This window comes from Cricetulus griseus, assembly GCF_003668045.3.
Source record: "Cricetulus griseus strain 17A/GY chromosome 1 unlocalized genomic scaffold, alternate assembly CriGri-PICRH-1.0 chr1_1, whole genome shotgun sequence".
NCBI lineage: Eukaryota > Metazoa > Chordata > Mammalia > Rodentia > Cricetidae > Cricetulus > Cricetulus griseus.
The window spans coordinates 61,478,511-61,493,559 of NW_023276807.1; the positions used below are offsets into that span (position 1 = coordinate 61,478,511).

General features: G+C 39.9%; 1 protein-coding gene across 1 annotated transcript in view; it reads left to right on the top strand.

Moving 5' to 3' along the window:
* Ckap2 (cytoskeleton associated protein 2) overlaps positions 1-14,681 on the top strand; it is an 18,700-nt gene extending 4,019 nt beyond the window's left edge. Inside the window, exons 2-9 of the mRNA XM_027395258.2 lie at positions 4,896-4,977; positions 6,572-6,644; positions 6,734-7,509; positions 8,389-8,596; positions 9,341-9,511; positions 10,901-10,970; positions 13,140-13,389; positions 14,169-14,681. Of these exons, the coding sequence (XP_027251059.1) occupies positions 4,896-4,977; positions 6,572-6,644; positions 6,734-7,509; positions 8,389-8,596; positions 9,341-9,511; positions 10,901-10,970; positions 13,140-13,389; positions 14,169-14,415 (1,877 nt within the window). The 3' untranslated portion in view covers positions 14,416-14,681. The remainder of the gene's footprint in view (positions 1-4,895; positions 4,978-6,571; positions 6,645-6,733; positions 7,510-8,388; positions 8,597-9,340; positions 9,512-10,900; positions 10,971-13,139; positions 13,390-14,168) is intronic.
* Positions 14,682-15,049: the final 368 nt, after the last annotated feature.

Consider the following 15,049-nt stretch of genomic DNA (forward strand, 5'->3'; position numbering starts at 1 on the left):
TTCCTCCAGACAGGGTTTCTCTGTGTAGCTTTGGAGCCTATCCTGACACTCTCTCTGGAGACCAGGCTGGCCTCGAACTCCCAGAGATCCTCCTTCCTCTGCCTCTCGAGTCCTGGGATTAAAGGTGTGCACCACCAACGCCCAGCAATAGTGTAGTTTTAAAAAAATCTAAGTCATTTTAACAGATCTTTTATATTCATCTTATCACAAGAGTACTTACAGTCTAAGTCAATTTAACGGAACCTTTATATTCAGTAGCTCATTTTATCACAAGAGCATAATTATAGCAGAGAACAGGAAGATTGGTTGTCATCAAGAGACAGAAGAATAAAAGGTGCACTATTAATTCTTACCACAGCTCTGTATGATTCAGTTTCTCCAGATAGTTAAAGCTTAACACAGTTAGCAAAGACACAAGTGACAAGACACACATCTTTAAGTCAGCTTTTATTATTATATGCATAGGAACCTTAGATCATTTTAACCATTAACTCCGTAAGTCCTGTTTGACATGTTCAGACCTCTGTGGCTTGGCCTCAAGCTTTTATGGTTTTGTCCCTGTCTTTATTGATGTAATTTATCCTATCTAAAAGAATTTTTTAAAACATTTTTTAAGATTTTATTTATTATGTATACATCAGTCTGCTTCCATGTATATCTACATACCAGAAGAGGGCACCAGATCTTATAACAGATGGTTGTGAGCCACCATGTGGTTGCTGGGAATTGAACTCAGGACCTCTGAAAGAGCAATCAGTGCTCTTAATTTCTGAGCCATCTCTCCAGACTTATCTAAAAGAATTTAACCCTTATTAGAGATATAACTTTTTTCTTACGATCCCATTGATCCTGAGAAAGTTGAGTCTCACCAAGAACTTTAGAGACAGCAATAACCTTGAATGATTGAACCCTCTGTGTATGCAAGAATAAAGAATTTGGGGGTAGAGTCCTCAGGGAGCTAGACATCTGTAGTTGTAGTTTTAGCAAACCATTTTAAGTCCTGGAAACATCCAGCTATCTTAAGCTTTACATGTAAATCATCTTGACTAGACAATTAAAAAAATGTAAATACCAAACTGGGGGTGGTGACGAATTCCTTTAATCCCAGTACTTGGGAGGCAGAGGCAGGATGATCTCTGAGTTCAAGGCCAGCCTGGTCTGCAGAGAGTTCCAGGGCAGCCAGGGCTACACAAAGAAACCCTGTCCCAAAAACAAACAAGCAAAAAAATTAAATACAATGAGACATAACCATAACAAATTTGTCATTTGCTGTAAGAAGTTTTTCCTAAAAGGGGTGTTGTGCCTCTCCTCCCCTTAGTTTTTCCCATATCTACAAAAACCTTGAGGCCTCATAAAATTAGAGCCTGATTGCATACAGCTACCTGGGAGGAGTGCCTCACTCAGGTTAGGGTACAATGACTTTGACTCTCCTCTTTGAGGGAATAGTAATTTATTACAAGTCCAGTTATAATTATTTTAGGCAGGCACAGCTGGAGTTCTGAACATATGCAACATATAAAGGAAAGTTAAATCCAAATCACACGCATAGGGTAATACAATAAATTAATACCACCTGTGAATGTACTGTTAAACCATCAGGCCCTGTGAGTTTCCAGGTAAACTGAATGAAAAAAAAAAAAAAAAAAAGAAGTGAAAAAGAAAGGAAAGGACATGCCTGCTCCTAGGTATGGTGGTGGAGAAAGTTTATTGTAGACATATAGGAGAGCATAGTCAGAGGCAGGGACATGTGGGAGAGTGCAGAGTGGATACCAGCAGGCTGAGTTGGGCTTTCTTGGGGAGAGAGAACAGGGAGAGAAGGCAACCAGGTTCAGCAGCCAGGAGGCCAAAGGTACTTGAGAGAAAGGGTAACCAAAATATCAAGATTATATAGGCAAGAGCCTCTAGGGAAAGGGGTATGCCAGCCATATCCTGCAACAGGTCGGGACTGAGGGATGCTGGGAGAACCTGACCTATTAGCATGTGGAGTTTTAAATTTATGTTTACATCATCTAACAAAACTTAACTGAGGGAGCCCTGTTAAAGCTATGTTGCTAGAGTTCCTCTGAGAGATTTTAGACAGTGGGTCTCTTTTATCCTTCCCATGTGGAAGTTTCCCATTGGCTGTTTTTATTATAGGCATCTTTATACCATGAAATAACAATAGGAGCCTCTATTGGAAATAGTTTATCTCTTAGCTGTTCTTGAGCAGGCAAAGGAGGCCCAAGAACAGAAAGATTTGGTGGAAAGAGCAAGCATTTGGACTCAGCATAGCTTGTCTCCAGACTGCCTCTAGAGATGCACAGCTAAGTGGCTCTCTTGCCAGGAAAAACTAGCTGTGTACCTACTTGTGGCCTCTCTGAGGTGGGGCCCCTGGTCTCCCTGGTTGCAAGAAGGGGAGGGGACCTGTTAGCTCCTGCTCCAGAGGCTCCAGCAGCCACTTTAGCTCAGGCAGGGCTCAGTGGAGGATACTATATGGCCCACTCGAGACTAGAGAAGCCCTCTTCCGTTTAGAGATACCAGAGCCATTTTCTTGTTGTGAACAGGTTTCAAAACTCCTTCCTACTTATGGAAGGAGCCCCGAGTCTTAATTGGACTTTTTGTGGGGAGAGAGAGAGAGAGATCTATGGGCCAGCAGCTCCAGTCTGGGGGCACAGATGGTGTAGGCTTCAGGGGTGAAAATTAGTTTTTAGTCTAGTTTATCTGATTCAGTCCAGCTAAAAAGGCAGCTAATTTTCTCAAAGTTCTTCCTACCTTGCCCCCCCATATTGGTAGGAAGGTCTCTGTAACATACCAGAGAGTTCTTCTGGCAGACAGACAAGACAAACAGCACCTCCAGAACTCACACATTCATTCCAAAGTTACAACATTCCCTTCATTGTTCTCTCTCTCTCTCTCTCTCTCTCTCTCCCCTCCCTCCCTCCCGTCCCTCCCTCCCTCCCTCCCTCCCTCCTCCTCCCCTCCCCCTCCCTCTGTTCCCTCTCCCCCTCCAGAACTCACTCCGTAGACCAGGCTGGCCTCAAACTCACAGAGATTCACCTGCCTCTGGCACTGAGTGCTTGCACCACCTGGCTTCCTCCATTGTTTTCTTTTTCTTTTCTTTCTTTGTTTTCTTTCTTTGTGTGTGTGTGTGTGTGTGTGTGTGTGTGTGTGTGTGTGTGTGTGAGAGAGAGAGAGAGAGAGAGAGAGAGAGGAGAGAGAGAGAGAGAGAGAGAGAGAGAGAGAGAGAGAGAGAGAGAGAGAGAGAGAGAGAGGGTTTCTCTGTGGCTTTGGAGACTGTCCTGGAACTAGCTTTTGTAGACCAGGCTGGTCTCGAACTCACAGAGATCCTCCTGCCTCTGCCTCCCAAGTGCTGGGACTAAATGCATACCCTGCCACTGCCTGGCTCCATTGTTTTCTTAATGGAAAAACCTGGTTGTTGGCTATACCAGAAAGCTTCCTTAAGGCTTGATCTGAGCCCTCCTCCATCCCACAGGGTAGGGCCTGCTTGAGATGGGGTTGGGGCAGTCTTGGCATCTTTGCTTATCCTGCAGGTTTCCTGCTGGGTTTTCCTAACCTCTGACTGAGGCTGGACCAATGATCAGCTGACTGGAGAATCTGGAGTGCCCTTCAGAGGAAGTGCTGGAAATCTGTTGGGAGCACTCCTCCTCTTCCCCACACTCCTCCAGCCATCTCAGCAGACTTTCCAGCAGCACAAGGGGCTGGCGTAGGAGGACATCTCACTGGGGACCTCTGTATTTGTTACAGAAATAACATGCCTTCCCTGTGAGGAATCACTCCGCACACTTAGTAGTGAAAGAAAAGCTCTTTAAAAGAGCTGGCCTTGAAGAACACATTTCAATAGCTTCTATTAGTGGTTGTCAACCTTCCTAATGCTGCAACCCTGTAATACATTTAATACATTGCTACTTCATAACTGTGATTTTACTGCTGTTATTTAATCATAATGTGAATATTTGTGTTTTCCAATGCTCTGTGAAAGGGTCATTAGATTCTCCAAAAGGGTTTCAACTCACAGGTTGAGAGTCATCAGCGTACATATATTTCAGGCTTGTGCATTTTTACATATGTTGCCATTGTTAAGTCTGCTTCAGATCTTGGCTCCTGGTTACACTTTGAACAGTTTAAACAGAGGCAAGAAACTTCGTGTCTGGCCACTTGGACAGATGGGAGATGGACAGCAAAGATAATTGCCAGAATTCTTTCTTTTTTTTTCCTTTCTTTTTTTTTTTTTTTTTTGTTTTTGTTTTTGGTGGCAGGGTTTCTCTGTGGCTTTGGAGACTGTCCTGGAACTAGCTCTTGTACACCAGGCTGGTCTCTGAACTCATAGAAATCCGCCTGCCTCTGCCTCCTGAGTGCTGGCACTAAAGGTGTGCGCCACCACCGCCTGGCTCAGAATTATTTCTTAAGTACATCAGTGTTGTTCTTTTCAAGTAGCTGTTACCTAGGGCCATCTTGCAGATTATGTTTTTACTTAAGAGCACAGGGGACTTTTATGGCAGACCAGGACTTCGTGGTTGTGATCCTCTTCTGCCCACTTGAGCAGCCTGTTAGAGGAATGTCCTTTGTTATGTGACTAGTGCCAAAAAACTGGTCCATTCTAGTGAATAAACATTTACATCTTAGCATCTTAAATCTTACCTCTAACCTGCTTGGTTTAACCTCACCTGTGGGGTGTTTGTGGGGGCAGTGCCGACTTAGCTAAATTCTACTTTGTGTGATTTAAAGTCTCCTAGGTAAATCCATTCGCAAATCTTTATAACATCAATTCTATTAATTTGAATTACTTTTACATCAGTTTAGACAATACTATCTCAATTTTCCAAGTAAAAGAAACTTTTACTCCACCATATTTGATGTTTTAACTAAAGTTGACTTTGTTACTCCTTCATCTTTAGAACAAAGAAAACAAAAACTCAAGGAATATCTGTTAATACGAAAAACAATGTTTTCAAACAAACAAGAAAATCAGATATCCAGGTGAGGTCAAGTTTAATTCATTTCTGGAGAATTACATTAGAGTTGTCTACTAAGAACCTAACATGTGCCACATTTTAACTTTTATTTTCCTACTAATCATAGTTAACTTAAAAAATGAAATGAATTTTAATAGCACTTAATACAGTTATGATTCTAGATATTGTTACTTCAACACGAGATATTTAAAAGCATTAAGAGGAATGCAAATGTATTTCAATAGTAGGATGCTTGCCACCAAAAGGACCACAAAAGAAGAAAGCACTATGGCATTTATCCTTCTCTTTTGGCATCAAATCTTCAAAAAATCTGTTGTATATTGGCACTTTCAGCACATCTCAATTTGTACCTTTGACTGGTTTATGTGGGTGATGTGTTAGATCATCATTTTCTGTATATGTTTAAACTCTTAAAGGGGAGCAATTAAACATTTAAAAAATGTATTCTGTGCATATATTCACTTGCTCACCCACTTGTGCTGGTACATGCAAGATACAGTACACATGTACAGGCCAGAGTAACCTTCAGGTATGTATGCTTTGTGAATCAAACTGAGGTAGTCAGGCTTGGTGGCAAGCAGCTGCATCTGCTGAGCCATCTCCCTAATCCAAGAGAAAGCAAAGTGTATGTATGTGTACAGAGATACTGACTTGGGAGCTATGCTGTTCTGTAGAGGTCAGTGTTTGGTTTTGAGAGTTTGCATTCCAAACACCCTGGCCTCAAATTTGAATTCCTTTTGTCCCCAAGTACAGATCATAGATTGGTACCACTGCAGCTGTGATGGGTAATTTCATGTGTCTTTTAGGCTATAATGCCCACTTGTTTGGTCAAACAGTAGCCTAGATATTGCAGTAAAAGAATCTTTTAAAGACAGGCATGGTGTCACACAACTTTAACCCCAGCACTCAGGGGTAGAGGCAGGCGAATCTCTGTGAGTTGGGGGCCAGCCTGGTCTATAGAGCAAGTTTGAGGACAGCCAGGGCTGTTACAAAGAGAAACCCTGTCCCAGAAAACAAAAATAAAACAAAACAAGAAGAGAATCTTTTAGGTGTGACTAATATTTGAGTCTGTGACTGTGAGGACAGCAGGTGGCCCTTGGGGTAGGTGGACTTCATCCAATAGGAAAGTAGAGTTTGAGGATAATTGTACTGTGCAATTGTTTAGATTACAGTTTCGTTAGCTCTAAAATATCTAATTTTGTCAAGTCTGCCAAATAACACGTTTCCCCACATTTAAGCATACTCTCTGAATTAGTGGATCTGTTTTAGAATTACTGGAATGTCTAATTGACAATATTTTATTCCTATCTTGAGTTTACACACAATTGGTATTATTTGCTAAGGGATTGTCAGATACTATACTAGTCTATAGCTTAAAAAAAAAAAAAGTTGGGCTAAGGCTTTAAACTCATCTTGTTTACTCTGTTAACTACACAAAACTTAATTCACTTCTTGCCTCAATTTAAAATGTTAAAATATGGGACCATGAATGTAGCTTGGTGGTAGAGCATTTGCATAGTTGGTATACACAAGCCCACTTCTCTTCTCTAAAAGTAAATTTCCTTTGTACAGACTAATTATTTTTTTTAAACTAATAGAGAACAGAAAGTGATGATATCTGAAGATCAGGCCCAAGAACAGAAGAAAGTTCTGAAACTCAAAACAGAAATGGTAAGATATGTGTCTAGTACTACGACCTTTCCTACATTCTTTAATGAAGACATGAATTCTGAAATACTAATTTCTCTTAACTCTTGTAGGCTGATAAAGAAAATATTAGAAACATGATTGAAAAAAATGGCATTCCATTAAAAGCTGATGAAGCAACCAGTTCAGAAATACACAACTTGAAGGATAATACTCAAGCTGTGCAGTTATTATCAACTAGAGATGATTTCCAAGGTCAGACTATGACATCAGACAAGGCATGCCACCTTAAAGACAATAAAAAGATGCAAGCAACTGCAGAAAAGCCCAAACAGGATGACAACATACCTAAAAAACGAGTGCTTGGTTATTATCATGGCCAGGTTGTTCAGTCTAAGATTAATTCATTTAGAAAGGTTCCAAATATCAAAGGTGAGAGTCCTTCAGCAACCAAGAAACTTCCTCCTACTGTGTCTAAAGCCACAAAGGCTAAGTCTGCACCTGTAAACGCCGTCAGTATAAGAGCCTCAAGTGTGACTGCTACCACCAAGTTTGTAAACACTAAGTCTGTGAGCACTACGTCCAAGAACACACTTGTGCGACCACCTATTAGAAGCCTCCACAATAATACCATCAGAAAAGCACCTCTTGGAAAAGAATTACAACGGTCAGAACTGGCTGTAACTTTTGTCAATACCCGACCTTCTCAGGACACAAAAAGAGATAAGGCACCATCAAGAAGTAAAACATCTGAAAGTGTATCCAGGACTCATTTGTCTAATACCAGACTGATAGAAAAGTCAGAAAATATGGACCGACGCAGATACACAATGGCAGGAGCAACTGTTCCTAGATCAGTTCAGCCCAAAGAAACCACAGAAGAGAGAAAGTAAGTAGATGAAACTCACTTTGTCTTCTTAATTTTCAATAGATTACCATTTGTGAATTTGGCTTATAATTTCCTTGAATGTATTAGAATTTCTTTAATCCATTTTCTATCACATAGGCAGATTTATGTATGGAATAATAATCAAAATGTTATGTGTTTAAATGTAGTTTGCTGGTTCCTTTTGATCTCAGCTGAACGCTAATAACAGTTGAGAAATACAACTTAGCCATTTAAAATTATTCTTTGGTTCTTTATTTTTAGAATTTATTTAATACTATTTTTTTATTCTTCTTTCAAACATTACATCCCAACAGCAGTTTCCCCTCCCTCCACTCCTCCCAATTCCTCTCCCCACCTTCACTCTCCCCCAGACCCACACCTCTTTGATTTCCCTTCAGAAATGAGCAGGCCTCCCAAGGATGTGTGTGAGAGGGCATTGGATCCTCTGGAACTGGAGTTTTGGTGCAAGGAACCAAACCAGGTCCTCTGCAAGAGCAGTAAGCACTCAGTCTCCCAGACATCTCCCCAATTTGTTGTGTTCAAGAGTTCACCTCTGCAAACAAATACTTTGTATGTTCCACCAGTTTAGAACTATGTATAGCCTTCAAGTTTTCTTCATGTATGTTTATGCACCATATGTGTTCCTGGTGCCCACAGAGGCCAGAGGGAGGTGACAGGTCTCCTTGAACTGGAGTTACAAATGGTTGTAAACAAACGTGTGGATGCTGGGAATTATGTATACCAGGGTTCCCTGGCAGAGCAGCTGGTACTGCTGAGCCATGTCTCTAGCCTCAGATTTGAAATATACTTATCTGTTCCATTTAGCAGGATTTGATCATCAAAATCAAAATAATGTTTATGTACTGCTTCTGCTTGTAGAGCTCCAATGACTGAGCGGAGAACTGGCAAAGGAAAAGGACTAAAAAGGCCTCCTAACTTAATAGCTAATCAGTCTGAGACAAAGGGACAAAAAGAAAACCCAGTTGGGTCCTTTTGGACTACAATGGCAGAAGAAGATGAACAGAGATTATTTACTGAAAAAGTAAACAAGACAATTTCTGAATGCCTTAACCTGATCAATAAGAAGGTAGAGTTGTTATTGTTTTTAATATGTATGGCTGTTTTGCCTATATGTATGTCAGTGTATGTGCCTGATGCCTGCAGAGTCTAGAAGGGGGTGTCAGATCCCTGGAACCCGAGTTACAGATGGTTGTGAGCCACCATGTGGGTGTTGGGAAGGGAACCCAGATCCCCGGGCAGAGCAGCTGGTGAGCTTAACCTCAGAGCCATCTCTCTAGCCTTCTAAGGTAGAGTCTTCATTTTTGTACGTTTTATAATTTAGAAATGTCTTTTAAAGATTTAATTATTATTATTTATGTTTCCCTACTTAAATGAGTTTATGTGTATCACATGTATGCAAGTGCCAGCACAGGCTAGAAAGTGTTGGATCCCCTGAATCTGGAGTTTATAGTCAGTTGTGAGCCACCCAACATGGGTGCTAGGAACCAACCAACTCAGATTCTCTATAGAGCATCCTCAAGTGCTCTGACTGCTAAACTATGTATCCAGCTCCCTCTGTTAACTTTTTATATTGTTCACTTTTCTTTTTTTGAGACAGGGTTTCTCTGTGGCTTTGGAGGCTGTCCTGGAACTAGCTCCTGTACACCAGGCTGGTCTCGAACTCACAGAGATCTGCCTGCCTCTGCCTCCCAAGTGCTGGGACTAAAGGCATGCACCACCACTGCCCAGCCTGTTCACTGTGCTTGATTATAGTCAGATTACTAGTTGTTCATAATTTGTAGCTCACACATTTTATTTCTTGGTATTTTAGGGATGCCCAAAAGAAGAAATTTTAGACACATTGAATGACCTGATTCATAATATTCCAGATGCCAAAAAACTTGTTAAGTATTGGATATGTCTTGTTCGTATTGAACCAGTCACAAGTCCTATTGAAAATATTATCTCAATCTATGAGAAGGCCATTCTGGCAGGGGCTCAGGTAAGATCAAATTTTACTGATCTTCAGTTTTGGGTTATAAACAATTCACAGTTATTTTACAGCACATCATAGTGTAACTTGGTAAGATTGTGGCTTTATATGTAGTAGTAATGAATTTTTAAATGCTACAAAAGGACCTGGAATAGCTCAGTAGTAGAGCATGGAGACTGCAAGGATTACATTATGCATGTTTTCCAACCCTCTAAAACTTCATTTATGTAGGTCTAATGGAACAGTGTTTTAGCACAAGATACCCTGTGCATTTCCTGTGATGGGCCAGAAGGGACATGACATAAAGTCATGGTGCTGGCATAGTGATGTAGAAGTGAGAGCCAAGGCTATAGATAGACACTGTAGAGAGAAAGAGATGGCACTGAAGCAGAAATTGGGAAACAAGAATCAAAACTGGCCAAGACATTGAAAACAGAACTAATTATTTTATAAATGAATCCTGAAACTAGAGCTATAAGCCAAGGCTTCTGTTGTACAAGCCATCTTGTATTTCCAAGCATGGGGCTTTTAATTTCTATCAGATATTTAATTTGAACATGTGAAATACATTGGATTGGCCAATGTTAAGATACTCAGAAATGACTATCTTATGACTAAAAAGCATGCGGTGGTGGTGCATGCTTTTAATCCCAGCACTCCAGAGGCAGAGGCAGAGGCAGATATAGCTCAGTGAGTTCCAGGCCAGTCTGGTCTACAAAGTGAGCTCTAGGACAGACAGGACTGTTATACCGAGAAACCCTGTATGAGGGGGGCAGTAATATGAATTTAACAGTGTGAGACAAAATACAACTAGGACTTAAAATGTTTTTTTGTTTTTTTCTTTAAATATTTATTTATTTTATACATGTAGATGTAGAGTCTACATGCCAGAAGAGGAGAGCATCAGATCTCATTATAGATGGTTATGAGCCACCATGTGGTTGCTGGGAATTGAACTCAAGACCTCTGGAAGGTTAGCCAGTGTTCTTACCTAATGAGTCATCTCTCTAGCCCTTAAAATGTTTTTTTTTTTTTTTAAGAGCTTTTAAACAGTATAATTAGCTATTGAATGGATGATAACTTTCCATATTTTCCATTAATTTTGTTCCTATTAAGCAAGCGTTAGTAGTTATCAAAGGTCTAAAAATTAGGGGATTTTTTTTCTTTTAATGATAAAAGATGTGTTTTAAGTGCATTTTTCTTATTCTATTAAGTTGAAAAATAACCATTTTCAATCTTAACAAATGTTTATTTTAAATTGTAAAAATTTTCACTGTGTCAAATATTTTCTATATATATATATATATATATATATATATTATATACTTATATATATTTACATGTATATTTTTGGCCATGTAAACATCTTTCTTTGTTCAAAACATTTTTTAATTTAAGCCTATTGAAGAGATGCGACACATAATCATAGATATTCTAACAATGAAGAGTCAAGAAAAAGTTAATTTGGGTAAGTTTTTCTTCAGGTGAATTATAATTTTGCTAAAATCTACTGATACAGGTTTCCTTTTATCTTATTTACCTTTTTCCTTTCCTTTATTTTTGAGATTATGATATAATTATATTTTTCCCATTTCTCTTTTTTCCTTCCAATCCTCTCCTATACGCTCAGGATAGGTGATTCTGTGGGTTTTCTTGTGATGTTCTTGACCCCTCTGGCTTCTGCAATCTTTCCCTCTCTTTTTCAGCAAGATTCCCCAAGTACAGCCTAATGTCTCACTGTGAGTCTCTGTATCTGTTTCCATCAGTTGCTGGATAAAGCCTCCCTAATGACAAAAAAAAAAAAAAAAAAAAAAAAAAAAAAAAAAAAAAAAAAAAGTGTTGAAATTTTAATGGGGATTGCATTGAATCTATAGATTGGTTTTGGTAAGATGATCATTTTTATTATGTTAATCCTACTGATTCATGAGCATGGGAGATGTTTTCATCTTTTGATATCTTCTCCAGTTTTTTCTTCAAAGACTTCAAGTTCTTGTCCTATAGGTCTTTCACTTGCTTTTTTAGAGTTATACCAAGATATATTGTGAAGGGTGTTCTTTCCCTGATTTCTTTCTCAGCTGATTTATCATTTATATATAGGAGTACTGCTGGTTTTTTGTTTTTGTTTTTTGTTTTTTTTTTTGTTTTGTTTTTTTTGACTTAATCTTGTATCCAGCCACTGGACTAAAGGTGTTTATCAGCTGTAGGAGTTCCCTGGTCTACAGAGCAAGTTCCAGGACAGTCAGGGCTGTTACACAAAGAAATCCTGTGTTGCTGTCATAGGATAGCTGGACTCTGTTGGTGCCATGTTGCCCTGGCTGTTGATGGGATGATTATAGGTCTAGACCCTAATTGGTTTTTCGAGACAGGATTTCTCTGTGGCTTTGGAGGCTGTCCTGGAACTAGCTCTTATAGACCAGGCTGGCTTTGAACTTACAGAGATCCACCTGCCTCTACCTCCCAAGTGCTGGGACTAAAGGCATGCACCACCACCACCCAGCTTCTTTCCTTCTTTTTTGTTTTTTTGAGACAGTTTTTCTGTAGCTTTGGAGGCTACCCTCAAACTTGCTCTGTAGACCAGGCTGGCCTTGAACTCAGACATCCACCTGTCTCTGCTTCTCAAGTGCAGGAATCAAAGGTGGGCACCACCACTGCCTGGCTAGATCCTGATTCCTGAGTTTGTCTTGTTGGATGGATGTTTTGTTCCTTGGTTTGTTTCCTTTTTGGTCTTCAAGTCTTTGTGGACTGGATTTCTAGTGACTGGCATGACCTCTGATCTAGTAGGGAGTCTCTGTCCAGGTTGGGAGCTGGCCTCCTGGTGGTGAGCTTAGCCTTTGGTGCAATAGTGGGTCTTTTTTCTTCTGACTGGTGTGGCCTTTTTCTGACTGCTGTGGTCTGTACCTGAGTTGCTGAAGTATGCTCCTCAGATTGGTGTGGGCTCTACCTGAGCAGGTAAAATCTGCTGGAGTTGGGAGTCTTAACCTGCTTTCTTATTTTATCCAAGACCACCTGTCCAGAGGTGGCCCATTCCCTCTGGGATGGGCCCAACCACATTAATCATTAATAAGAAAATGCCTCACAGGCTTACCCACAGACCAATCTTGGGGGGCATCTTTTCAATTGAGATTCTCTCTTTCCAAATGATGCTAGCCTGTGTCAAGTAGACATAAAACTAGCTAGTACATTCCTTTTTATAGGTGCCAACAACCCTTTGTTCTTACTTCACTTAAAATGTTTATCTCGTTTAATAGTTAATTATTCTTCAACTATGGCGCATAATCTTAAGAACTGAGATGGTTTCATTCTTAAATTTGTATCTGCACAAAGGATATTATTATTTTGTTGTTGTTGTTTTGTTTTGTTTTTTGTTTTTTGAGACAGGGTTTCTCTGTGTAGCTTTGGAGCCTATCCTGGCACTGGCTCTGGAGACCAGGTTGGCCTCGAACTCACAGAGATCCGCCTGCCTCTGCCTCCCGAGTGCTGGGATTAATGGCGCGTGCCACCAACACCCGGCTAGGATATTATTTAGTATTTGTTAAGCCCCTGGAAAGTCTATACTTAGGGAAAGTAATGATTGGGAAATGCAGTTTGGTTCTGTCATTTTGAAATTTTATGTTTAAATCTTCAAATTTTTCTATAGGAGAAAATATTGAGGAGGGTCATGCAACCAAGGGACATACCCAGGAAGTCAAAACTGAAGAAACAAGTGTCAATATAGAACCAGGAAATTCAGGAGAGGAACATGAGGATCAGAGGAATGTTAAAGTTTGTGAAAACAACCAAGACAAAGAAACAAAAGAGCCAGCCCGAGATTTTATAACCCCTGATTCAAAAACTGAAGCAGGTTGCCTAATTAGATATAATGTATCTTCAACTCCATGCTTGCAAAGGTAAATGTTTAGAATGTAATGTGATTTGTTTTCATGCTCCAGGGATAATTTTGTTTAAGAAAACTTTAATGCTAAAAGTCATATACAGAGCCCTGATTATAATGGCTCATGTGTGTCATTGCAATGCTGGGGGAGACTGAGGCAGACAGGTTGCTGTGGATTGAAATCCAGCCTAGACTACAAAGAAAAACAAGAATCGTTGGGACATTTCACCTATTGGTTACTGTATTATTGGCTTTGTTTTTTCCTGTGTGGTGCCATTTTGCAAAAACTAGACTTTGTTTTCCACCACTGGCCATCCATATTGCCCTCACCTTTCCCCAGGTATTTTTTAAAAAGGTTTATTTTTATGTATATGAGTGTTTGGTCTGTATGTGTTTCTTTGTACCACATGAATGTAATGCCTACAGAAGCCAGAAGAGGGTGTTGGATTCCCCTGGGACTGGAGTAACTTTAGACAGTTGTGAGCTGTGAGGCTGGGAGTTGAACCTGGGCCCTTCCCTCCAAGCGTTTTCAAAATCAAGACATTTTTGGTTTATATTTATCACTGTAGCTGTAGTGCTTGGAACTGAGAAATCAGGGTTTTTGTTTTTTGCAGCTATTCAAGTGTTCACATAATCCTAATTGTTCACTTCTAGGAACTTGTATTACCTCTCCCTTTCTATACGACAGTCTGTCACATGGTTGCCACCTAGAAGTATATTATGAGAAACAGCAAAAGTGTAAGATAAATACTTGAACATGTTTTTGAATTTGTGAAATAATTTTGTGTTTTTCAGTATGAAAAAGAAGATGCAACATGGTAATAATTCCACAGTTAAAGAGCTAAAGTTTCTCACACCAGTGAGGCGTTCTCGGCGCATTCAAGAAAAGACTTTACAACTGCCAGATATGTTAAAAGACCACGACCCTTGTGTATCTTCACTGGGACAGTTGTCTGAGTTGGGAGAGGATGCTTTTGTTTGCCGTCCTAATACAGCACTGTGCCCTCTGTTCTCTGAGACTGACACAGTGGGAGAGAAATAGTGCTGCTGAGAAAGGAGGGGTGTTATATTATTCCTGTGGTGGTTTGTCATGTACAACTTTATGTAGGTCTGACGTTGTCCCTGCACCTATGTACAATACAGTGAACTTCACTAGTTTGTTTATTGGTTTTAAAATAGGTTAGCTTCTTCACTTTACTAATAGGAATGAAGCACAATTTTAAAGTGTAGTCTATATAAATTTATATTTTACATTGACTTTGTACCTAATATGTTTATAATAAATATCTGTATAATGTTCCAGTGACATTTTGTTTATTGATTGACTTAGTTAATGATGGAAATGACTTTAGGACCCTACCTACTCTGTGCTACAGCCGGCTGCAGTCTGTACATTATTTCAATAAATGTGTTATATGCTTGGAATGTGGTTCCAATAGAGCACTCTCCTAACATCGCACTGCTCTGGATCCACTCCTTAGCACTGCAAGAACAAATACTTTGGCCACAGTAACTGCATTTAAACTTTGCCTTTGAACTACATTGCTAAATTTGTATTTGCATTACTTACCTGTGATAAAATACCTGGCAGAAACAAAGGAGAGTTTGACTGTTTCACAGTGCAGTCCACCGTGCTGAGGCAGGCATGGTAGAGGAATAGGCCTGTCTGCTGTAGA